This window comes from Octopus sinensis, linkage group LG25, assembly GCF_006345805.1.
Source record: "Octopus sinensis linkage group LG25, ASM634580v1, whole genome shotgun sequence".
In the NCBI taxonomy this organism is placed as follows: Eukaryota; Metazoa; Mollusca; class Cephalopoda; order Octopoda; family Octopodidae; genus Octopus; species Octopus sinensis.
This window is the reverse complement of record NC_043021.1, coordinates 11011880-11036647: the sequence shown is the minus strand read 5'-3', so window position 1 is coordinate 11036647 and position 24768 is coordinate 11011880. Positions and strand designations below refer to the sequence as shown.

Below are 24768 nucleotides of genomic sequence, written 5' to 3'. Positions count from 1 at the left end.
CTTATTTAATCCTGAAATATATATGATACAGCCTTGTTATCTTACTCTCAAGTTTTCTCTTCGATTTATCTAAACATGCACAAATACTCACGCACTAACTCTTTCGTGGTACTATTTAAGAAGGATGGTGCCGGTGCGCGCACTCGTGATCTCGCGCATCCGCGCTAGCTAGTCGTGACTAGTCGATCCTGAAACGACTACCTAGCGCGAGTGCAAGATAGGTTTGTTTTTTTTTAACAAATAGGGTTTTTTTTTTAAACAAAATAAATAATTTTTACACAAAGTAAATAATTTCTTTAAACAAAGAACCGTAAATTCTCGAGTATAGTCCGCCATTGAGTATAATACGCAGGGGATTTTTAGGGAGCTGTACCTCTGAAAGACCTAAATCCTCGAGTATAATCCGCATTTTCCCCAAAATTTAAAGGTCAAAATCCTTAGTGCGTACTATACACAAGGTTAAAAATGAAAATTATTTTCTAAGCAATGTCCGAGTCTCTATTTGCTGTCCGGCAATGTTTATTCAGACGCATTTTGTGATGTCGGGCATGAAAATACCTTAATCTAATCCTGAAAGCAATGAAGTCATAAAAGAATCATCCATAACTTGCAGTAAGCAACATTTATTAAACGTTATTACTGTTATTTCTTTATTTTCTGCAAACAAAATACACAAAAAAGCTACACGTTTGCATTGTGTTATATAGGATCTTTTTCTGTTGAACAGCACATGTCAACACAATTTCTAGTTAACTAAACACTTTTAAACTTCGTATACTGGTAGAATGTGTTTATAAAACATCATTTTTTCTTGGCTTTATTGAGAAAATTCTATATGTTGTAACATATTTCCACTTTAATTTCAAGCATTTCGGCAATTTTAACCAATCGCTGACCTCCATTTGGGGTGAAAACATTCCGTGCTGTATGAATATGTCCCTCGTTTAAGAAACAGATTGGGTTTATTTACGTTTGCGAAGAAAAAAATATACCCTTCCCCCACCCCTAACTCTAATCCTAAATCTAAAATAGATTGAAATGCAATAGATCGATACTAGGGTTATAATTATGGGTGACAATTTCATACGACACCACTACGGAAAATGGGATTTTTTTCTAGCGGTGTCAAATGAAAATGTCACCCATAATTATAACCCTAGTATCGATCTATTGCATTTCAATCTATTTTAGAGTTAGGGTTAGGGGTGGAGGAAGGGTATCTTTTTTTCTTCGCAAATGTAAATAAACCCAATCTGTTTCTTAAGCGAGGGACATATTCATACAGCACGGTATGTTTTCACCGCAAATGGAGGTCAGGGATTGGTTAAAATTGTCGAAAGGCTTGAAATTTCAGACGAAATATCTTACAAACTATAGAATCTTCTCAATAAAGCCAAGAAAAAATGATGTTTTATAAACACATTCTACCAGCATACGAAGTTTAAAAGTGTTTAGTTAACTAGAAATTGTGTTGACATATGCCGTTCAAAAGGAAAAGCTCTGTTATATATACAATAATAATAAAGGACGTCACCGTATACAGTTTTACAAACCAAGGACGTTATATAGACCTCCTTGACTCAAGTTAGAGAACGGATGCGTATTATACACAAGGTTTAGGTTTTTCAGAGGTACAGCCCCCTAAAAATTACCTGCATATTATACTCAAGGGCGGACTATACTCGAGGATTTACGGTACTTTGTTTAAAAATGTTTTTTTTAAAAAACCATCTATTTGCATACGCGCACTTGCGCTAGGTAGTCGTTGTAGGATCGACTAGTCACGACTGGTTTGCGCGAGTGTGCGCACCGGGACCACTCTTCTTAAATAGTACCCTCACTCGCCATTATACACAAGTGTTTGTAGAGGCATGCGTGTAGGTGATTAAGTATAATCACATAATTAAATTTACTTTCCACTTTAAGAATATGTATTTAGGCCAAAAAGACCACTGTACACCCCACTGCCTCTTTCTCTCCACCTCTCTCTCTCTCTCTGTATATATATATATATACAGGAAATAAATAGGTTCTGTCTGTTGAGGTAGGTGTAAACTTCTCGAATAATAACAAAGACAGCAACATACCGAACAACTAAATGCATCGTCCTGAAAAGAGGTTATAAAGCTTACAAAAATTACATAAAGATTACTCAACGATGCCTGCCAGCAACTATACAGATCCTCTGCTCATTTACACTACAATACTAGAGGGCGTCGAGCTGGCAGAATCATTAGCACGCCGGGCGAAATATTCAGCGGTATTTCGTCTGCCGCTACGTTCTGAGTTCAAATTTCGCCGAGGTCGACTTTGCCTTTCATCCTTTCGAGGTCGATTAAATAAGTACCAGTTACGCACTGGGGTTGATATATATTTCTTTACTGACCACAAGGGGCTAAACATAGAGGGGACAAACAAGGGCAGACAAAGGGATTAAGTCGATTACATAGACCCCAGTGCGTAACTGGTACTTATTTAATCGACCCCGAAAGGATGAAAGGCAAAGTCAGCCTCGGCAGAATTTGAACTCAGAACGTATCGGCAGACGAAAGACTGTTAAGCATTTCGCACGGAGTGATAATGACTCTGCCAGCTCTTGACAACCGGTGGTCGTGTGTTTTCTGTCCCCGTAACGTTCAATAAAAGAGACAATAAAATAAAAAAACCAGACTAAAAAAAAAAATGGGTTGGGGCTGTGGGCGATTCATTCGACTAAAATCCGTTAAGGCACTGCTCCAGCACGGCCGCAGTCCAATGACTTAGTATACAGTAATCCTTCGATTATCACCGGCGTTACCTTCATAATCCCACCTCCGCGGTACGCGATAAGTGAAAATCCGCGAAGCAGAAACTGTGCTGTACTTCCATTCATTCTTTTCTTTTATTTGTTTCAGTTATGCGGCCATGCTGGAGCACCGCCTTTAGTCGAGCAAATCGATTCTAAGACTTATTCTTTGTAAGCCTAATATTAGTAAGCCTAGTACTTATTCTTTTGCCGAACCGCTAGGTTACGGGGACGTAAACACACCAGCATCTGTTATCAAGCGATGGGGGTGGGAACAACACGGAAACACAATCACACACAAATATATACATATACGACGGAACTTCTTTCAGTTTCCGTCTACCAAATCCACTCACAAGGCTTTGGTCGGCTTGAGGCTATAGTAGAAGACACTTGCTCAAGGTGCCACACAGTGGGACTGAACCCGGAACCATATAGTTTGTAAGCAAGCTACTTACCACACAGCCACTCCTGTGTCTTTTGATTATTTTTATAACTTGTATATATTTATTTTAGTATAAATGCAAAAAAAAAAAACCCACAGAGGAATCGACGTAAGTTTAAATAATAAATCCCGATAGATGAACCGCGATATAGCGAGAGGCGCAATGGCCCAGTGGTTAAGGCAGCGGACTCGCGGTCATAGGATCGCGGTTTCGATTCCCAGACCGGGCGTTGTGAGTGTTTATTAAGCGAAAACACCTAAAGCTCCACGAGGCTCCGGCAGGGGATGGTGGCGATCCCTGCTGTACTCTTTCACCACGACTTTCTCTCACTCTTACTTCCCGTTTCTGTTGTACCTGTATTTCAAAGGGCCGGCCTTGTCACTCTCTGTGTCACGCTGAATATCTCCGAGAACTACGTTAAGGGTACACGTGTCTGTGGAGTGCTCAGCTACTTACACGTTAATTTCACGAGCAGGCTGTTCCGTTGATTCGGATCAACCGGAACCCTCGTCGTCGTAACCGACGGAGTGCTTCCATTTGTTGTTTCTACCTCTGAGAGTGTTTAGAGACGGTTTATTTTTTTTATCTTGTAGCAAAGACTGTCAGGATTGAAATTTGCTGTAACAACAAACCATACCATTCACATAACAAAATAGCCATTTGTTTTTACCAGTTTTGTTGTATTGGCGCAAGTTTATTTTATTGTATCGGTGGCAGTATAAGTCCACCCTGTATTGTGCTAGTTCTGTGGGTTTTGTAGTCTGTTTTGTTCACAGAAACGTACCTTTACTTTTATGCCGTTGTATATACTTTTTTCAGTTGATCCAACCTCAAATATTTGATCGCTGCGTCATTCTTTTTACTTTCTTTATTTTGTCGTTGTCTTCTATGTGTGTTAGGAAGGTGCTGAATGTAATTCCAACTCCTTTTTATTAGATTCTGTGTGTTTGTTTGTTTGTGTGTGTGTGTGTGTGGGGGGGGGGGGGTCATGCTTGTCCATAAATGAAAATATGTTTCACTTACTTTACACAGAGAAATTTTTAGACACGCACACACATATTATTTTATAAACACAGTACTTGTTTTTATGTGTTACTTATTTCTTTACTACCCACAAGGGCTAAACACAAAGGGGGACAAACAAGGACAAACAAACGGATTAAGTCGATTACATCGACCCCAGAGCGTAACTGGTACTTAATTTATCGACCCCGAAAGGATGAAAGGCTAGGTCGACCTCGGCGGAATTTGAACTCAGAACGTATCAGCAGAAAAGCGTTAAATATAAAATATAACACAAATAACTTGTAATATGATTAAAATACACAAATTCAAAGATATGAGGTTGTTTTTGACTAGTAATCTCCTTTACATTAGGCCAAATTTGAGATAAACAGACTCACATCTGCTCAGACACAAAAAAGCCTTTCCACTTTTTGGTTTTTGATATTTGCCAGAACTGAAAATCCTCCTTCACAACAATATACCATGGAGAACTGTAGAAGGATGGGTAATGCTTTTGAAGAGACACATGGATGTTGCTTCTGGTTGTGCATCCAAAAAGAGCCTGATAATCTTTTAAATTTTGAAATCATAGGCGTAGGAGTGGCTGTGTGGTAAGTAACTTGCTTACGAACCACATGGTTCCAGGTTCAGTCCCATTGCGTGGCACCTTGAGCAAGTGTCTTCTACTATAGCCTCGGGCCGACCAAAACCTTGTGAGTAGATTTGGTAGACGGAAACTGAAAGAAGCCCGTCGTATATATGTATATATGTGTGTGTGTGTCTGTGTTTGTCCCCCCCCCAACATCGCTTGACAACCGATGCTGCTGTGTTTATGTCCCCGTAACTTAGCGGTTCGGCAAAAGAGACCGATAGAATAAGTACTAGGCTTACAAAGAATAAGTCCTGGAATCGATTGGCTCGACTAATAAGTCCTGGAATCGATTGGCTCGACTAATGGCGGTGCTCCAGCATGGCCGCAGTTAAATGACAAACAAGTAAAAGAGTAAAAGATATATATATATATATATATATAAACTGAAAGAAGCCCATCGTATATATGTATATGTGTGTGTGTGCGTCTGTGTTTGTCCCCCCAACATTGCTTGACAACCTATGCTTGTGTGTTTACGTCCCCGTAACTTATCGGTTCGGCAAAATAGACCGATAGAATAAGTACAAGGCTTACAAAGAATAAGTCCTGGGGTCGATTTACTCGACTAAAGGCGGTGTTCCAGCATGACCACAGTCAAACGACTGAAACAAGTAAAAGAAGATAGATAGATAGATAGATAGATAGATAGATAGATAGATAGATAGATGATAGATAGATAGATGATAGATAGATGATAGATAGATGATAGACAGATGATAGACAGATGATAGACAGACAGACAGACAGACAACTTTCTTTTATTAGCCACACAGGGCTGAATACAGAGGGGACAAATACAAATGCAGAGCTTTTCTTTTCGAGGGTGGAAAAAAAAAAAAAAATGTAAGATTGCGATCAAAAGGGATCAAGAGGAGGAAAAAAAGGAAAAAAGAAAATCGTGTATCACAGAAATAATGGTGTAATCATTGATATAACAAGATTGGGTTCATCCGTGGAAGAAAAGCCTACAGAAAAGACCACGGGAACCCCAGTCAGGGAGGAAATAAACACATGAGGTCAAAAATGCTCTCTTTCTTTCTTTTTTACGATCTACAGGATCATGCTCAAAATGGTTTCGTCACTAGCACGCACCATCTTGCAACATTCACCCATCTTTTTTTGAATCTTTCGCGAGACAAAACTTCCCTCTCCATTCTCACCTTCCTTTTCAAGTGGTACTTGAAAAAGTTGATGAGCGATTGGCCAGAGAGGTAAGTGTTTGTCTCTAATCCTTTCGCTCGAGTCCACCACACACATTCTTTCACCATGGCCACCAGTACGATGAAAACTGCCTTGCCTTCCCGGTTGAGGGAAGGGGGCGGAGCAATTCCCACGATAGACTCGGCCGATAGGCGGATTCGTCCCACACGTGACAGCAGCCGTTCGGCATAAGCCCACAGGTCGGAAATGGTTGGACATTGCACGAGTGCGTGCAGAACGGTTTCGTCGCTCTGACCGCATCTCGGGCAAGTCGGTCCAGTGTGTCTGGAACCGTGTCTGTAGAGCTTATCCCGAACAGGTAATGCTTCTCGATAGCACTGCCAGGCCAGGGATCTTTGGTGATTGTTCATAGGTCCCGGCCCGAAAGTTGTCCTGAACAGGCGGGTCAGGTGTTCCTCGTCGACGCCCAGACTCTGCCCGAGTTCGTCATCGCACCTCCCCTCCACTAATCCTCTATAGAATGCCTTTGTTGTGATGGAGTCGCACAAGTTCGATCCCGGACGGCAGGTTGCTTGAGAGCAACGCGACACTCGCGGTGCCATTCGCCTAGCCTCGGTCTCTGCTTGATCCATGACTGTAGTTCGTCCAAGGAGACGAGCTGCGGGAAAGCGCGCCGCACAAAAGGCGACCACCCCTGTTCACCGTTGTCTATGAAGCGCCGGAGATGTCGCAGTCTCAGCGCATGTCTGCGCATCATCAACCACGGCATGCCCAGCCCTCCATTTAGCGGGTGTTGGCAGCAAATGGATCGCCTAACCATCGGAACGTTTCCCTTCCACAAGAAGCGGAAGAGTATGCGTTCCAGTTTGGTGATGGTAGGGTCGGGACAAGGCACGACGGTCAGACGATACTCGATGACGGATGCGATGTACGCGTTCGCCACCTCCGCCCGACCTTTTAGGGATAGCTTTCTCTCAGTCCATTTCTGGGTGAGAGTAGCCACCCTAGTCGTTATCTCGCCCCAATTCTTCTCCATTTGGAGGTCCGGACCGAACCAGACCCCGAGCAATTTAACCGGTCCGTCCGTCCAGCGTCCCACGATGGAGACGCTGTTGGACGGCATGGGCTTGCTTCTCCAGGTGCCGAGCCGCAAGCCACTGACTTTTCCCGGTTAATTTTTGCTCCCGTTACCGCTTCGTATTCTTTCAGTGTCTCGCCGACCAGCTCGATGTGCTCGTAGCTCGACACTATGACGGTGACGTCATCCGCGTATGCAGACACGCTCCTCCCGCATCCCAGCTCTCGTGGGATGCCCCTCAGCGTCGCCAGTTTCCGCAGTAGTGGCTCAAGAGTCAGTACATACAGCAGCGATGAGAGGGGGCATCCCTGACGAACCGAACGCATGATGTTAAAAGGTCTGGATAGATGACCATTTACGCGAACTACTGAGCGGATGCCGCTGTATAAGGCAGCGATCCAACCGCGGAAAACTGGACCGAAACCAGCCGCTTTGAGGACAGCCTCCAAGTAGTGATGGTCTACCCTATCGAAGGCTTTTGATTGATCCAAATTGATCAGCGCCCCACCCATGCCAGGATTTTTAACTACCCTGTCTATGATGTAGCGCATCAGATGGAGGTTGTCATGAATACTTCTACCCGGCACGGCGCATGTTTGCGCCTTGTCGATTAGTTTCTTGATGACAAGCGCCAACCTCTCGGCTAACACCTTGGCCAAAATTTTCAAATCTGCGTTGAGCAGAGTGATGGGCCTGAAATTATCTATGACGTCCCCCTTGTTTGGGTCTTTCTTGATCAGTGCCACTGCTCCTCGCTTTACAAAAGCAGGAATACTCCCGTTCTGCTGCCAGTTGCAGTAGACAGCTGCCAAGACGCCTCCAAACAAGTCTGGCATATGAAAATAAAATTCGTAGGGCAGACCATCCAAGCCTGGTGACTTGTCTCTCGCGCAGCCTACCATCGCATCCTGTACGTCCGCAGCTGTGATAGGCTTTTCACAAGACTCCACCTCCTCTTGCTGAGAGTCGTGGCAAGGCATGCAGGTAGGCACTAAAGTCCACTCTGCTTTCTGACTCACCACTTGTCCCAAACAGTTGGGTGAAGTGTTGTTGAAAAACCCCACACATCCTTTTAGGCTCGAGCAATTCGCGCCCCTGTTCATCTATAAGAGACTTGATGGTGGCTCTGTTGCCTCGTTGCGTCTCCACCACTCGGGCCTCTTGGGCGGATCCAACTCCTTCGTTCCTCAGAGCACGCATCCTAGCTCTGACAACGCATCCCTCGTGTTTGGCGTTGAGGTGTTGGTCGAGGGCCAATCTCGCCGCCAGTACGTTGGACGCGATGCCAGTTCTAAGTGCCTCTTCTAAAACCTTAACTAATCTCCCTCTATTCTATTTCGGTCTAATGCTAGGGCTCTACTGTATCTGACTGATTCTGCTTTAATCGCTTTTTTTAGGGCATACCACCATCTGTTGTTGATGATGGTACCCGTCAAAGCTCTCTTAACTAATGTGCTGATCCGGTCCCTGTAAACCTGTCGTGCTGTAAAAGACGCGTTCAGTTTCCAGTAACCAGGACCCTGCCTATGTGTCTTATCTAAGTCAAGTGTACAAGTCACAAACTTGTGATCTGTGTAACTGACTATATGAAATTGTGGACAACCTACACTATTTTTATCTATTGTCCTACAGAATACTCTATCTAAGTATGATCTGGACGACCCGATGCGGTTACTCCATGTCCACATTGGCACATTCGGGTGGTCCAGTCGGTACCTGTCAGACAGTTGGAAACGTCTGAGCAGGTCTTTGAGGCATTTGCATCCCCTTCTATTGCTATCTCTGCCCACGTAGTCTAGATGCGTGTCCAGGGTGGCATTCCAATCCCCCACTAAAAGTAAAGGACGAGACGTTCCATGAAAGACTCTAGACGTCGAAAGAAATCTGGTCGGCCTGTTAAGGACGGAGCATAAACTGCTATCAGTCGAAAAGCACACTCATTGCTGCCATCGACATCCAAAACGACCAGCCTACCCTCCGGGTCTAGGAAATTTGCTCTTACTTTGAGATCCAGACTCTTCCGGATAAGCACCGCGGTGCCCCTCCGCCCATTCTCGGTAGACACGGAGAAAAATAAATGTTGAAATGTGTACCGAAAATGTGCTGGAGTGCCCGCAAGCTGTGGAGTCTGGTCTCACTGATGGCTATGATATTCAGATTTAGTGACTTGATGTCATTTAACAGGTAGCCTTGTTTCCAAGGCGACCCCAAGCCACGTACATTTATACTACCTATTCTGAGCATGTTCCGATAAAAGTGCAAAAAAGGAAAAGGAGAGAGAAAAGGTTACTTGTTTTTCGAAAGTTCTTTGTCTTTCACCTCACGGTCTTCTTCTATGAGGCTTTTATACAGTTTTTTCGATGAGTACTTTTGAAATCTCCCTACTGCATCAGGGTAAAGAGATTTCAGGGTGCTGTATGTGTTCTGTGTCACGTGTATTATTTTAATGTGTTGTGGTGGTGTTGTGTGTGGGTAGTTACTTGTTTTTATGTCGTTTTCAGTAATGTTAGTGTTTGACCTAATGTGTTCCATTAGGTCGTGGTTGTTTGTGTTTATGGCTGTCAACATTTTTGGGGGGTTTGATGATGGTGTGTTTGTGTTGATGTGTGTGTTTTCTGTGGATGTTTTTGTTTCGGGAGTGGTGTATCTTCCCGCTTTGTTTGTTATTTTTTCTTTTCTTTTTTTTCCCCTTTTTCTTCTCCCCCCTGTGGCTATTTGCCAATCTTCCGTGTCTTCTTCGTCTAATGACAGATCAGACGAAGCGGAGTCTGGAAGAGGGAAAGTATTGGGGTCTATTGTCGACTGTGTTGGTTTTGTTGTTGGTGTTGGTTGGTGAGTGTTTGGTTGTGGTGTATGCGGTTTTGGATGTGGGGTTTGGGTATTTTGTGTTTGAGTGATTGTGGGTATTGTTGTGTTGTTTAGGGTCTCAATTTTGTGGGGATTTGGAGTTGTAATTGTTTCTTCATTTTTGCTGGGTGTCTTTTTGGCAGATGTCCTTGGTTTGGGAGTTGGTATATTCTTGGTTGTTGTTGTTGGTGATGCTGCTTCTGTTCTTGGTGCTGCAGTTGGTGTGGTTGTTTGTTTGGTGAGGTTTGTTCCTGCAAAAAGTGGTGTGGGTAGTAAACCTTGTTTATTTGTTTTTGTTTCCGGCTGCTGTTGTTGTTGCTGTTGTTTTCTTGCGGCAGATTTGCAGTCTTTTTTGAGGTGTTGCTCACTGCCGCATATGTAGCAACGTGGTCTTCTGCCATCGACGACCCCATATAACTTGTGGTCGTCTGATACACATATCTGGGTGGGTATTTTTTTTATATCTTCATGATGTATATGTAGAAGAAATTCTATTTTTTTTCCCACCCAGTTTTTATGCTCTGTGACTGTGGTTTCCAAAATAGTATAATTCGCCATTTTTACGCATAAGGCCTTTACAAGCCATAGACTATTGGCTATTTTGGGGACATTGTTTAGAGTGATCTTAGTCACTTTCTGTCCCCGATAGCTTGGTGTAAGTTGGAGTTCATCTGAGTGAAGAGTTAGCGTTGAGAAATGTCTAGCTAACTCTTCGGTGTAGAAAACGACTTGTATGTGGGCAAATTTGTTCCACCAGGTTACATATTCTTTGTGATCCCAGATGGGTTTCAAGCACTTCTCTATTTTGCTTGTGTTGGCCTTCTCTGGGATTTTTGTTTTTTTGTTAACTATTTTATAAATGATTGTTCGTCTTTTTTCATTTTCCAAAATATCTTCTGGTATGTTTATTTTTACTATACCTTCTGATTCTGTTATTTTGATGTTCGTGTCCTGTATTTGTTGAGCCGTAAAGTATATTGTTGTTTTTTTTTTCTTTAATCGCCTCAGCGAAATTTGTTGTTGTTTTGTTATTGTTGTTGCTTGTGGTGATGTTGTTGTTGGCTGCAGTTTGTAAAATTGGTGTGTTTGGTTCGATCGTGCAAGTAGGAAGGGGTGGAAAATTGCCTGCGTACTTTAGTCCTGCACTAGGGCAAAATTCGACATTTCGTTTGCTTGTCGTCGTTATTTTTTCACTTGTTGGTGATGGAGTGAGCAGTGGTTGAAGGGAATTGTTGTTGTCGTCGTTGTTGTTGTTGTTATTGTCGTTCTTGGTGACGGCGGTGGTGTTGGTAGTATTAGTAGCATTGACGGCACGGTCTTTGGTGGCGGTGATGGTGATGTTGTTATTGGTGGCGATATCTTTAGTAGGGATAGCAGTTTTAGTAGCAGATTCTGCCATGGTGTTGGTGGTGGTGGTGGACTCACTGATGGTGTTGACGGTGCTTGGCCTTGCGACCTTTGTTTTGTATTGTTGCTGTTGGTGGTGGTGGAGTTGTCAGGTTCGGCGTATGCTAACAGAGCATCCTGTTTTTTGTTTCTGCGTCACGCTTCACTTGCAACTCAGCCTCGTGGTGGCCAGTGGCCATTTTGGAAAAAAATGGCTAAATGAAACCACGAAGGCTATGAGAATTTTTTCTTTTAAATTTTGCCCACAAGGGGCAAAATTTTGTGTCGATATTTATCAAAGGTTTACAGTGGATGTTGTTGCACAACTTTTAAGCACAAAATGTTTGTCAATATACACTTTTAAATGGTCAAAATAAATGATTACCTTCGGAGCTGAAACGACATCACATCCGTCAGAGATAGATAGATAGATAGATAGATGATAGATAGATAGATGATAGATAGATAGATGATAGATAGATAGATAGATAGATGATAGATAGATAGATAGATAGATAGATAGATAGATAGATAGATATCTTTGTGTATGTCTATGTGCTTATGAGCACGAAATGCAAAAAAATGTTTTTCGTTTAAGTATTATCTTCCTTTCCAGGAGGCGCAATGGCCCAGTGGTTAGGGCAGCGGACTCGCTGTCGTACGATCGTGGTTTCGATTCCCAGACCGGGCGTTGTGAGTGTTTATTGAGTAAAAACACATAAAAAAGCTCCACGAGGCTCCGGCAGGGATGGTGGTGATCCCTGCTGTACTCTTTCACCACAACTTTCTCTCACTCTTACTTCCTGTTTCTGTTGTACCTGTATTTCAAAGGGCTGGCCTTGTCACTCTCTGTGTCACGCTGAATATTCCCGAGAACTACGTCAAGGGTAGACGTGTCTGTGGAGTGCTCAGCCACTTACACGTTAATTTCACGAGCAGGCTGTTCCGTTGATCGGATCAACCGGAACACTCGTCGTCGTAACCGACGGAGTGCTTCCCATCTTCCTTTCTACTTCCTTTTCTTTCTCGGCAGTTACAACAGTGATGGCACATTACGTCGTTTTCTCTTAAACTAGAATTTTCACGTTCATATTTGAATTTTTCGCGCTTCAACTGTTCTCTGTTTTTTTTTTTTACTCAGTCCCAAAGTTGACGGACATTTAGCGATACGTAAAACCGAATCTCTAGTGATACTTTTTTTTTTTTTGATCTTTTCTGTTTGATGGACGGAATTTTCTAGTTAACTAAACAATTTGAAACTTCGTATACTGGTAGAATGTGTCAAAAGAAAACATTATTGTAAACAAAATTGAAAACAAAATTGTGATCCTTTTTTTATTTATTTATTTATGTACTCAAAGAGATCCAGAACGGGTCGAAACATGTGTCGTACTAAATAAAATCGTTTTTTTCCATCTATTTTATTAGTACTTGTTACCTCAACCACCGCTATGTAGTTTCTGCATCTACGGATAATTACAGATAATCGAAGCTGTGCTGGTGCTTTACTCATCATCCACTTATATATTTTGTACTCCTCATTATATATAATATATATATATATATATATATAATATATATATATATAATATATATATATATATATATATTAGAGTGGTTGTATACTGTCAACTTAACGTGACAGTCCCGTATGGGAATTACACCACCGCTGTTTAACCCTAGGAAGCATCGAACGCTTCCTGTCGGCTTTGACACATTTTCTGTGTCCTTATATTTGTGAAGGGGAGGCAAATATAAGGACATAGAAAATGTGTCAAAGCCGACAGGAAGCGTTCGATGCTTCCTAGGGCTAAACAGCGGTGATGTAATTCCCATACGGGACTGTCACGTTGACAGTATACAACCACTCTATCGCTCCACCACCGCTCATGTCTCTTTGAGACATTTAGAAATTTAATATTTCTGATATATATATATATATATGAATAAATAAATGGAGTTTAACGCAGGTATAAATAAAATATTTTTACTTTCGACACATGTTTCGAAAATTCCACTGATACTATTCAAAAGAATAAATGGTATAAACAATGCAATCTTCTCTTCAGGAAAGTGAAAAAAAACGAAACTCGTCAATAAGACATTTTAGCAAAAAATGATGGATTTGTATAGCGATTAACTGAACGCTATTAATATTGTTTAAAAAAACGTTATATGATATAACGTCATAAGTAGCTTACAGAAAGAGTAGAAATGTTAAATATAAGGGAAATTAAAGTTTAAATTATGTATAATGATAGAGACTACTTATATAAATAATAATGATGAAATTATTGTATACAGTGCTCAGGTGCACCACAACTTGTCAGAAAGTGCATATAAAGTACATGTAGTAATGTAGAAATGTCTGGAAAGCGAACAATGTATGAGTCAGATACATGCTTGTGTGTGTATGGAGGGGAGAAAATCAAGTGTAGTGTTGGCGAATCTCAGGAAGCATGGACGTTTTGAAGGGTGCAGTGCTCCGACAACTAACAACTGATGGCGGCAGTTTGTTCCATGCTTCAGCAACTCTCAGCGTGAAAAAATGTTTCCTGAAGTCATGGGAGCTGTGCTGTTTTCTTACTTTGTAAATATGTCCACGGGTGTTAGATGGGTGGAGTTTGAAAAGGTGCTCAGAGTTATTGTTTGTACGATGGTTGATAATTTTATGGGTGTCTGCCAAGTCAGCAGCCAGACGTCGGAGTTTCAATGTTTCCATGCCCAGGGAAGTAAGGCGTACAGCATATGGCAAATGCCTGATGGAGGGTGAACTAAAGGTGTGTTTTTGCCAATGTTTACATCTGTATGCTCGCTCTATAACCGTGTTTTACTAGGGGATTTTTTTAAAAATAATGAAAAATAGCTCAGAATTGCAGAGAAGACAGAATTCCTTGCCTTTGTCATAAGGTATCGAGATTGAGAGAATCAACCATTCTAAATGAAATTGTTCATTGCGGTCTTTTAGATCCCAAATTAGTTTGCTGAGACCGGCATTATTACGTTTATTGTTAACAAGGTAAAAATACACTCATATATATATATATATATATATAGAAAATAGTAAAAAGTGAATATATATATATATATATATAGAAAATAGTAAAAAGTGAATATATATATATATATATAGAAAATAGTAAAAAGTGAATATATATATCTATCTGTGTGTGTGAAGGCACATGGCTCAGTGGTTAGAGCGTAGAGCGTGAGGTTGTGAGTTCGATTCTCGGACCGAGCTGCGTGTTGTGTTCTTGAGCAAGACACTTTATTTCACGTTGCTCCAGTTCACTCAGCTGTAGAAATGAGTTGCGACATCACAGGGGCCAAGCCGTATCGGCCCCTTTGCCTTTCCCTTAGATAACATCAGTGGTGTGGAGAGGAGAGGCTGATATGCATGGGCGACTGCTGGCCTTGCCCGGACTTGTGCCTCGGAGGGTAACTTTCTAGGTGCAATCCTTGAGATCGCTTTGTCTTACTCCAGTGACGATCTTAAGAAGACAAGTGTATACTGGGCCGGATTAAGACCCAGAGAGGCCCTAAGCACTTAAAAAATCGTGGTGTCCCCATATATATGTAATCCAAAATATAAACAATACCATAAAATAAATTCATATTTTTCAAAATAAAATAGAACAAACAGTAATATGGAAAATAATACTTATTTTTATATACGATCAAGCTTATTCATATTTCAAAAGTTTTCTCTGGCCTTTTTTAATGGCAAAGCCTTTGATCAGATCCTCACTATGGTACCATGAACACTTCGAAATTATATTTCTAATCATATAAATCACTTTGAATTTTTTTAGTCAATTTAAAGTAATTTCTTTTGAGCCACAATCTTTTACCATTTCTTTTTTTTTTTTGCCCACAAGGGGTTAAACAGAGGGGACAAACAGGGACCAACAAACAGATTAAGTCGATTACATCGACCCCAGTGCGTAACTAGTACTTCATTTATCGACCACGAAAGGTTGAAAAGCAAAGTCGACCTTGGCGGAATTTGAACTCAGAACGTAGCAGCAGACGAAATATCTATTTATTTACTACCCACAAGGGGCTAAGCACAGAGAGGACAAACAAAGACAGACAAACGGATTAAGTCGATTGCATCGACCCCAGTGCGTAACTGATACTTATTTAATCGACCCCGAAAGGATGAAAGGCAAAGTCAACCTCGGCGGAATTTGAACTCAGAACGTAACGGCAGACGAAATACTTATTTCTTTACTACCCACAAGGGGTTAAACACAGAGGGGACAGACAAACGGATTGAGTCGAGAGCGTAACTGGTACTTATTTAATCGACCCTGAAAGGATGAAAGGCAAAGTGGACCTCGGCGGAATTTGAACTCAGAACATAGCGGCAGACGAAATACCTATTTCTTTACTACCCACAAGGGGTTAAACACAGAGGGGACAAACAAGGACAAACGGATTGAGTCGAGAGCGTAACTGGTACTTACTTAATCGACCCGGAAAGGATGAAAGGCAAAGTCGACCTCGGCGGAATTTGAACTCAGAACGTAGCAGCAGACGAAATACCTATTTATTTACTACCCACAAGGGGCTAAGCACAGAGAGGACAGACAAACGGATTAAGTCGATTACATCGACCCCAGTGCGTAACTGGTACTTATTTAATCGACCCCGAAAGGATGAAAGGCAAAGTCGACCTCGGCGGAATTTGAACTCAGAACATAGCGGCAGACGAAATACCTATTTCTTTACTACCCACAAGGGGTTAAACACAGAGGAGACAAACAAGGACAGACAAACGGATTGAGTCGATTACATCGACCCCGGAGCGTAACAGGTACTTATTTAATCGACCCCGAAAGGATGAAAGGCAAAGTCGACCTCGGGGGGAATTTGAACTCAGAACGTAGCAGCAGACGAAATACTGCTAAGCATTTCGCCCGGCGTGCTAACCTTTCTGCCAACTCGCCGCCTTCAAATCATTTACCATTTCTGTGGTGCTCCTTTCCTTTGATGCCCTAAGCACGTGCTTATTTTGCTTTATGGTTAATTCAGTACCGAGGGTATCCACACTCTGTACTAATGCAGCAGCTTGAGTTAGTGTAGAAACTGCTAAGCAGACTGATATAATCGTCTGGTATTCCATACACTTTTGCAATCTTCCTGAGGGTTTCACCATGTACATTGTCAAACGCCTTTTTGAAGTCAATGAAGTTTATTATTAGTGGTCTTGGCGATCTTTCGTCTCTAGTAGACCTTTCCGTCGATTTCCGTAACAAATTTTTTTTTACATATGGGCTTGCGGGAACTTTTGAAGTAATATACATACATATACACATACACCGAGTAAAAAAGTTCAGTTATCTCTTTCCTTCACACATTACTCTGTCTCTTCACACACACTAACAGAAGCACTTCACTTACACAACATACTGTCTGTCTCCCACACCCCATCAAACACACACACACATGTACATCAATGCTTCCCCTGGACGGTAACTTCAAAAGAACTTCCCTCGTCATACAATCGCTTTCTCTTAGTCTCTTTCGCTCTCATTACTTCAAAAGTTCCCGCAAGCCCATATGTAAAAAAAAAATTTTTTTTTACGGAAATCGACGGAAAGGTCTACTAGAGACGAAAGATTGCCGCGGTGGCGGTGGTCTTTGGTGTTCCATGCAATGTTCTACGATGTTGCACAGTGTGGATATTTGCTCGCAGCACGATCTGCTGAGTTGAAACCTAGCCTGTTCTCTCAGCTTTACATCTGGTACAAACTTCAACCGGAACAGAAACAATGACTACAGCACTTTATCTGGCGTTGGCAATGGTGTTATTCTTATCCAGTTTTAGCTCAAATCTCCTTTCTTTGGTAGTTTAATAGCGACTCCTTTGGTTCACTCCCCAGGCACGCTTAACACACACACACACACACACACACACACACATATATATATATATAATAAAATATTAGGGAATAAATCCAAACTTACAGGGAAAAATCAGATTTAGGATTGTATCTAATTTTATAGTAAAATATTATATTATATTAAATTAGAGATAAAACCACTATTAGGCAAATCATACAATGAAAAACTTAAGCCAATACATAAGATTAATTAATTTATATTATTTAAAATATATATCAAAATTATTAAAAAGATCATCTTTTTAATAATTTTGATATATATTTTAAATAATATAAATTAATTAATCTTATGTATTGGCTTAAGTTTTTCAGGTTAATATAGGGCGTAACAAATATTAGAAAATTTTTTTAAAAATGTGTGTAATAGGTGTAAAACAACTTCCTATGAACGAATATGAAAAAAAAAATTCGCGCACGCGAAAGGGGGGTGGGGGAGAGGCCTCGGAAAATTCACATCGGGAAGTTCCGAAAGCGTCTGAGGAGCTGACCCGGGCACCAAAACAAAAAAAAAAATAGTGTAATATGTGTAAAACAACTTGCTCTAAACGAATATGACAAAAAAAAAATGCGCTCTCGAGAAAGAGGGGTGGGGGAGAGGCCTCGGAATATTTATATCGGGAATTTCCGAAAGCGTCTGAACCGGGCACAAAAACAAAAACAAAAACAGCGTAATAGGTGTAAAACAACTTGCTCTAAACGACTATCATGAAAAAAATGCGCGCTCGCGAAAGGGGGGTGGGGGAGAGGCTTCGGAAATTTCACATCTTCAGTCCACGGCCTTTAAACTAAGAAAAAAATAGTGTAATTGGTGTAAAACTACTTGTTCTAAACGAGTATCAAGAACACACACTCACACATGAATCATAAACTCCGTATTCGCAAAAAAAAAAAAAATAAAGAGAAGAAATTCTGGAAAAAGTGAAGAAATGTTGGATCTCATTCCTTGGTTAAAGCTATTTTAAACATTAAATTTATGCTTTTCTTTGAAATAGTTCAGATATATGCAATTCTTCTCACTTATTAAGATGCATTTATCAGAAAAAAAGAGACAAAAAATTATTATTTTGTGTCAATCCTTCCCTAATTATCCTTTATTAATTAGTTTTGGCGTGTATTTTTTTCCCAAATTTATTTTTTCACCTTTACAACACTGTTTAGTAAAGCAATTAATTATCTTTATAATTTGCATATTTGACTTATTAATCAAAATTCTCTAGATGTAATATATACTAAGTAATGCATCCTTTCTCGAGAGCGCATTTTTTTTTGTCATATTCGTTTAGAGCAAGTTGTTTTACACATATTACACTATTTTTTTTTTGTTTTGGTGCCCGGGTCAGCCCCTCAGACGCTTTCGGAACTTCCCGATGTGAATTTTCCGAGGATTCTCCCCCACCCCCCTTTCGCGTGCGCGAATTTTTTTTTTCATATTCGTTCATAGGAAGTTGTTTTACACCTATTACACACATTTTTTTTTTGATTTTCTGATATTTGTTACGCCCTATATTAACCGTTTTTCATTGTATGATTTGCTTAATAGTGGTTTTATCTCTAATTTAATATATATATATATATATATATATATACTTGTTTCAGTCATTTTCACTGCGGCCATGCTGGAGCACCGCCTTTAGTCGAGCAAATCGACCCCGGGACTTATTCTTTGTAAGCCCAGTACTCATTCTATATATATATATATAGATATATATATATATATATATATAGGGAGAATTCACAAAAAAGCAAAATACGAAGACAGGTAGTGAAAAAGTCTTTAACGTTTCGAGCCTACGTTCTTCCACAGAAAGGAACACAAAAAAGACAAGGAGAGAAAATAAAGAATGTGTAGTGGCTAGCGATCTATCAGTGAATCCAAACAAAGAAGAACAAACAAACAAGAAAAATAAATAACCCCTGTTTTCGGCTATGGAGATTCTGATTCTGAAACAAAAAAAAAAAAGGCAAAAATCGCAACTTACAAATTTGGGCAAGTGTCTTTTTTTTACTATAGCTGACCAAAGCCGTGTGAGTGAATTTGGTAGACGGAAACTGAAAGAAGCCTGTTATATATATATATATATATATATATATTGTGTGTATGTGTGCTTTTGTATCTGTGTTCTCCCCGTCCCCCATTTAACAACCGGCGCTGTTGTGTTTACATCCCTGTAACCTAGCGGTTCGGCAAAAGACGGAATAATAGAATAAGTATTAGGCTTACAAAGAATAAGGTAAAGTCCTGGGGGGGGGGTCCATTTCTGAGACTACAAAGACCACACACACACACACACACACACTTAAGGCGGTGCTCCAGCATGGCCGCAGTCAAATGACAGAAACAAGTAAAAGAATAAAAATTTTAAAAATTTTAAAAAAGAAATAGAAATGGCCTTACCTTTGCCATGAGTAATTCCTTTCGTGAACTAAATAATAATAAAATTAATGTCAATAATTATAATAATTACGCTAATGAGTTTGTTTTTTTTTTTGTTTGTTTTATATTTTACAGAAACTCGAGGAATAACAGTTTCACAGAAGTAACAATCACAGTTATTAACTCAGGTGACTTATTATTATTATTATTATTATTACAAGGGAGTTTAATGTAATTTGATCCCGTGGTCGGCTTGTTACAGTAGCAAAGTCGAAGTCGTCTGTCGCAAATCTGCAAATGGACAGCTTAAAGCAAGTCGAACTAAAAATTTTTCTTCGGAGAGACAGGTAGGATTAAACTTCACTTTCTAACTACCATTGGTTAATTTCAGGTTTTTATATATTTTTCCTTTAGCAATTTACGTGCGCGCGCACATCCAAACACATTCAGACATTCTCTCTCACACACACACACACACACCCTACACACATATACTTTCACTCATACCCCTACACACCCTTTCAATTCACACACACACATACCCCTACACATACTTTCACACATACCCCTACACACATTAGCACACTTTTCTCATAAAATATACATGTTTATTGTGTTCCTCGATAAGAGAACAAAAAGCATATGTCAACGTACTCTAAATGTCTATGTGCGTGTGTGCGTGTTTGTTTGTGTGTGCGTACGTGTACGTGCGCATGCATGATGGTTTTGTATGCGCGCAAGAAATTTTAGACGAAATATGTTACAACCTATAGTATTTTCTCAATAAAGCCAAGAGAAAATTATGTGTTATAAACACATTCTACCAGTATACGAAGTTTAGAACTTTTTAGTTACCTAGAAATTATGTTACAAAGTGCCGTTCAAAAGGAAAAGATCGGATCTTTTCCTTTTGAACGGCATATGTCAACACAATTTCTAGTTAACTAAACACTTTTAAACTTCGTATACTGATAGAATGTGTTTATAAAACATCATTTTTTCGTGGCTTTATTGAGAAAATTCTATAGTTTGTAAGATATTTCCACTTTAAAATCGAGCATTTCGGCAATTTTAACCAATCGCTGACCTCCATTTAGGTAACATTCCGTGCTGTATGAATATGCCCCTCATTTAAGAAACACATTGGGTTTATTTACATTTGCGAAGAAAAAAAGATACTCTTCTCCCACCCCTAACCCTAACTCTAAAACAGATTGAAATGCAATAGATCGATACTAGGGTTATAATTATGGGTGACATTTTCATTTGACACCGCTAGAAAAAAATCCCATTTTCCGTAGCGGTGTCGTATGAAATTGCCATCCATAATTATAACCCTAGTATCGATCTATTGCATTTCAATCTGTTTTAGGGTTAGGGTTCTACCAGTATACGAAGTTTAAAAGTGTTTAGTTAACTAGAAATTGTGTTGAAAACTGCCGTTCAAAAGGAAAAGATCCCAAAGATCCATTTAACCTTTAAAGGTATTTTTTTAATATGCTGGCCATTGATAAATTTTTTTTTCGAAAAATTTTTATCCTACATTAAATATATATATATGTGGTGTGTGTGTGTGCGTGTGTGTGTATAAATGTCTGTTCGTATATATATATATATATATATATTATATATATATATATAATATATATATATATATATATACATATATATATATATATATATATATATCAGTAACAATAAAGGGTGAAACTAATTAATTTGGAATAATTATTAATTACACCAAGAAGGAATAGCTATATCTCTTTGACTGCTATTTCTAAATTCGGTGTGTTGGTGAGGCAATTCGTTGCTAAACCTTAATTACTTAGTATATATATATATATATATATATATATATATATATGTATGTATATGTGCACACATGTATATGTATGCTTATGATACACAGACAGACAAATTGATAGACAAATTGACAGACAAATAGATAGACAGATTGATGAATAGATAGATAGATAGATAGATAGATAGATAGATAGATAGATAGTAACACACTCTCACAGACACACACATAGAAACACATGCATGTATTTTGTGCGTCTACATATATGTGTAGGGTTGCGCTTGCGCGCCTGTGTGTATTTATGTATCTAAGAACCGTTGATTTTTGCGGCTATCTTGTTGCTACCTCGGTGGTCCAACATTCATAAAACGTTCGTTTATTGTTGTCGCTTTGCTACTGTTGCTGTTCGGCTCTGTTATCATTGCTGTTGTTGTTCTTGTTATTATTTTATTGAGACATAGCAAAGAGAGTATAAACAACCTGATGGACATGATGGAATCTCGTCTTTCTTCTTATTTTTTTCCCTTCTTTTTTTATACACCACAGGGCATGCCACTTAAAAGGTATTTAGCTCCTATTACTACCTTCCCCAACAACTTTATACAGACCCACTTCCTTCTTCACCACATTCGCTCGCTTAATTATGGAGGTGAGACGTATTTGGTACTCCCCTCTGTGTTTAGCCCCTGGTGGGTAGTAAAGAAATAGGTATTTGGTATTCAGGGTTTGAAGTGAAGTGTAAATGAGAGATAAAAACGAGAAACAAACAAGAAAGACCTTTATATATATACTGGCAGTATCGCCCGGCGTTGCTTGGGTTTGTAAGGGAAATAACTATATAAGCATTTTAAGAGAGTTATAGCCAAAAGATAGCAAAAAAATACATTAAAAATGGAGAAAAAAAATGATGGTAAATTTTTTTTAAATCGTTGATTCATCGTAGACATTTTTAGAGAGTTACTTCCCTTATATAATAGCGAAGAAATGCATGAAAATGGAAAAAAAATGATGGTAATTTTTTTTTAAATCGTAGACTCATCGTAGACGCGCGCTAATACCCAGAAGGGCTCGATATGAATCACGACCATAAGATACCCGGTTTTGGTTAAACTGCACCGCAAAATGTGGGAGTAGTTAGGAATCTAAATCGTAGGAGACAGACACACAACTTGACTTTTATATATAAAGATATACTACTGCTATTGATGTCGTAATTGCTGTTGCTGAGCAGATTCAGACCGGCTCTGACCAGGCAGACCAACATCATTCCTAACGGGACCATTCCATTTATTTTTTTCTTATTTTTTTCTGAGATGCAGCACAGATTTTTGTCAGTGAACAGGTCGCGGTCTTAAAGCGACGAAAATATTTTGACAAATCTTTATATATAAAAGTGAAGTTGTGTGAGTGTCTGTCTCCTAAGATTTAGATTCCTAACTACTCCCACATTTTGCGGTGCAGTTTAACCAAAACCGGGTATCTTATAGTCGTGATTCATATCGAGCGCGCGTCTACGATGAGTCTACGATTAAAAAAAAAAATTACCATCATTTTTCCCATTTTTAATGCATTTTTTGCTATTATATAAGGGAAGTAACTCTCTAAAAATGCTTATATAGTTATTTCCCTTACAAACCCGAGCAACGCCGGACGATACTGCTAGTTAAATTTAAATGTTGAAGTGAATCGAACGGCTTTTGTGTGTTTCTTAAATGGCTTACAAACACCTTCCACGCTGCAATTGTTTTCTTGACCGTTTAGCATTTAAACCGGCCATATGCGGCCCAAAGTTTTTTTTACCTGTTTTATATCCGAACTGGTCAGACCTGGCTTCTTCCACCGAACGAACAATGCTATTCAAAGCATAAGTAATCGCACCATTGAAATCTCGAAGCTGCAAGATAGTGCGCGATTAATTCAAATCAAGGAACAGGTGTGGCTGTGTGGTAAGAAGCTTGCTTCCAAACCACATGGTTGCGGGTTCAATCCCACTGCGTGACACCTTGGGCAAGCATCTTCTACGATAGCATCGGGCTGTCCAAAGCATTGTGAGTGGATTTGGTAGACGGAAACTGAAAGAAGCCCATCGTATATACATACACACACACACACCCATATATATATAAGCAAAATAAGTCAAGTGAGTAGATTTGGTATATATATATATATATATAACAAATTAATAAATAAAATATATGCATATATACTTACATATATATGTACGTACCAACATCTACATGTATATATACATGCATATATGGGTACAGGACCCCCCAAAAAAACATCGAACACAATGAGAAACGAAAACATAAACACAAAACCAAGGAAATGGACATTTTTCTTAAACAACGAAAAAATAGAGTACAGGACACACAACACAAGGAAAATTCCCCTTCTTCAGTCGCCTCTGTTCATACATACATATATATATACATATATATATATATATATATATATATATATATATATATATATATATATACATGACAGTTTCTGTCTGTCTGTCTACCAAATCTACTCACAAGGTCTTGGTCGGCCCGAAGCTATAGTAGAAGGCACTTGCATAGTCGTATGATTTCCCGTGTTTGTGACACAAATTCGCAAAACTTTTCTGAAAATCCCGAAAAGTCAAAAATGTGTATGAGTGGTTTTTATATACCGTGCGCAAAGCAAAATTGCGCCAGATTTTGAGCTGAATGTTGACTTAGAGAAAAACAGCTAAAGAATGTCGCTTTAACATTGCTGATCTTAGAAGACCGCATTGAACAGGCGAAAGAAAGAAAAGCAAATATGCTGAATAAGGGGAGCTATAATAAAGCAATTGCTGGTAAGATATGTATCATTTCATCGAAGTGGAATGCTGAGTAATCGTATAGTAAATTCATAACTGAAAGGGGTCTTTTCTTTTATACCTAGAATGGGCAAGTACCGTATTAAAAGTCAATAGGCCGGCAAGAAGGGGGCCGCACTTTGACTGCTGCTATAATTACACCTAGAACAATAAGCTTTCAAACTCTCTCGACATTTTGTCGACAGCTGATTTTTGTTTACGGGAATAATTTTTTTATTATTATGAATCTCACAGATGTCAACGTCCTTTGTCGTACACACTGAAGCGTAAAAACCTTTAACCCCTGCATCGCTTCAGTTAAATTCAATAGAGCAAACTAAATCTGCTCTAAAAATAGACACAGTTATATCGTACACATATAGTGTTCTGAACATTTTATCTTCAGTGTTGTTAATATAGGATGCCCAACCGAATGGTTCGGAGTTCAGTCCCACAGTGCGGCACTTTGGGCGAGTGTCTTCTACTCTAGCTTC

At 39.6% G+C, this 24768-nt stretch overlaps 1 protein-coding gene across 1 annotated transcript in view; it reads right to left on the bottom strand.

The window, feature by feature from the left end:
* The window catches only part of LOC115224352 (sodium-dependent phosphate transport protein 2B), a 51608-nt gene extending 31557 nt beyond the window's left edge, over window positions 1–20051 (bottom strand). The window contains exon 1 of the mRNA XM_029795227.2: window positions 19665–20051. Within this exon, the coding sequence (XP_029651087.1) occupies window positions 19665–19673 (9 nt within the window). The 5' untranslated portion in view covers window positions 19674–20051. The remainder of the gene's footprint in view (window positions 1–19664) is intronic.
* Between the last annotated feature and the right edge of the window lie 4717 nt (window positions 20052–24768).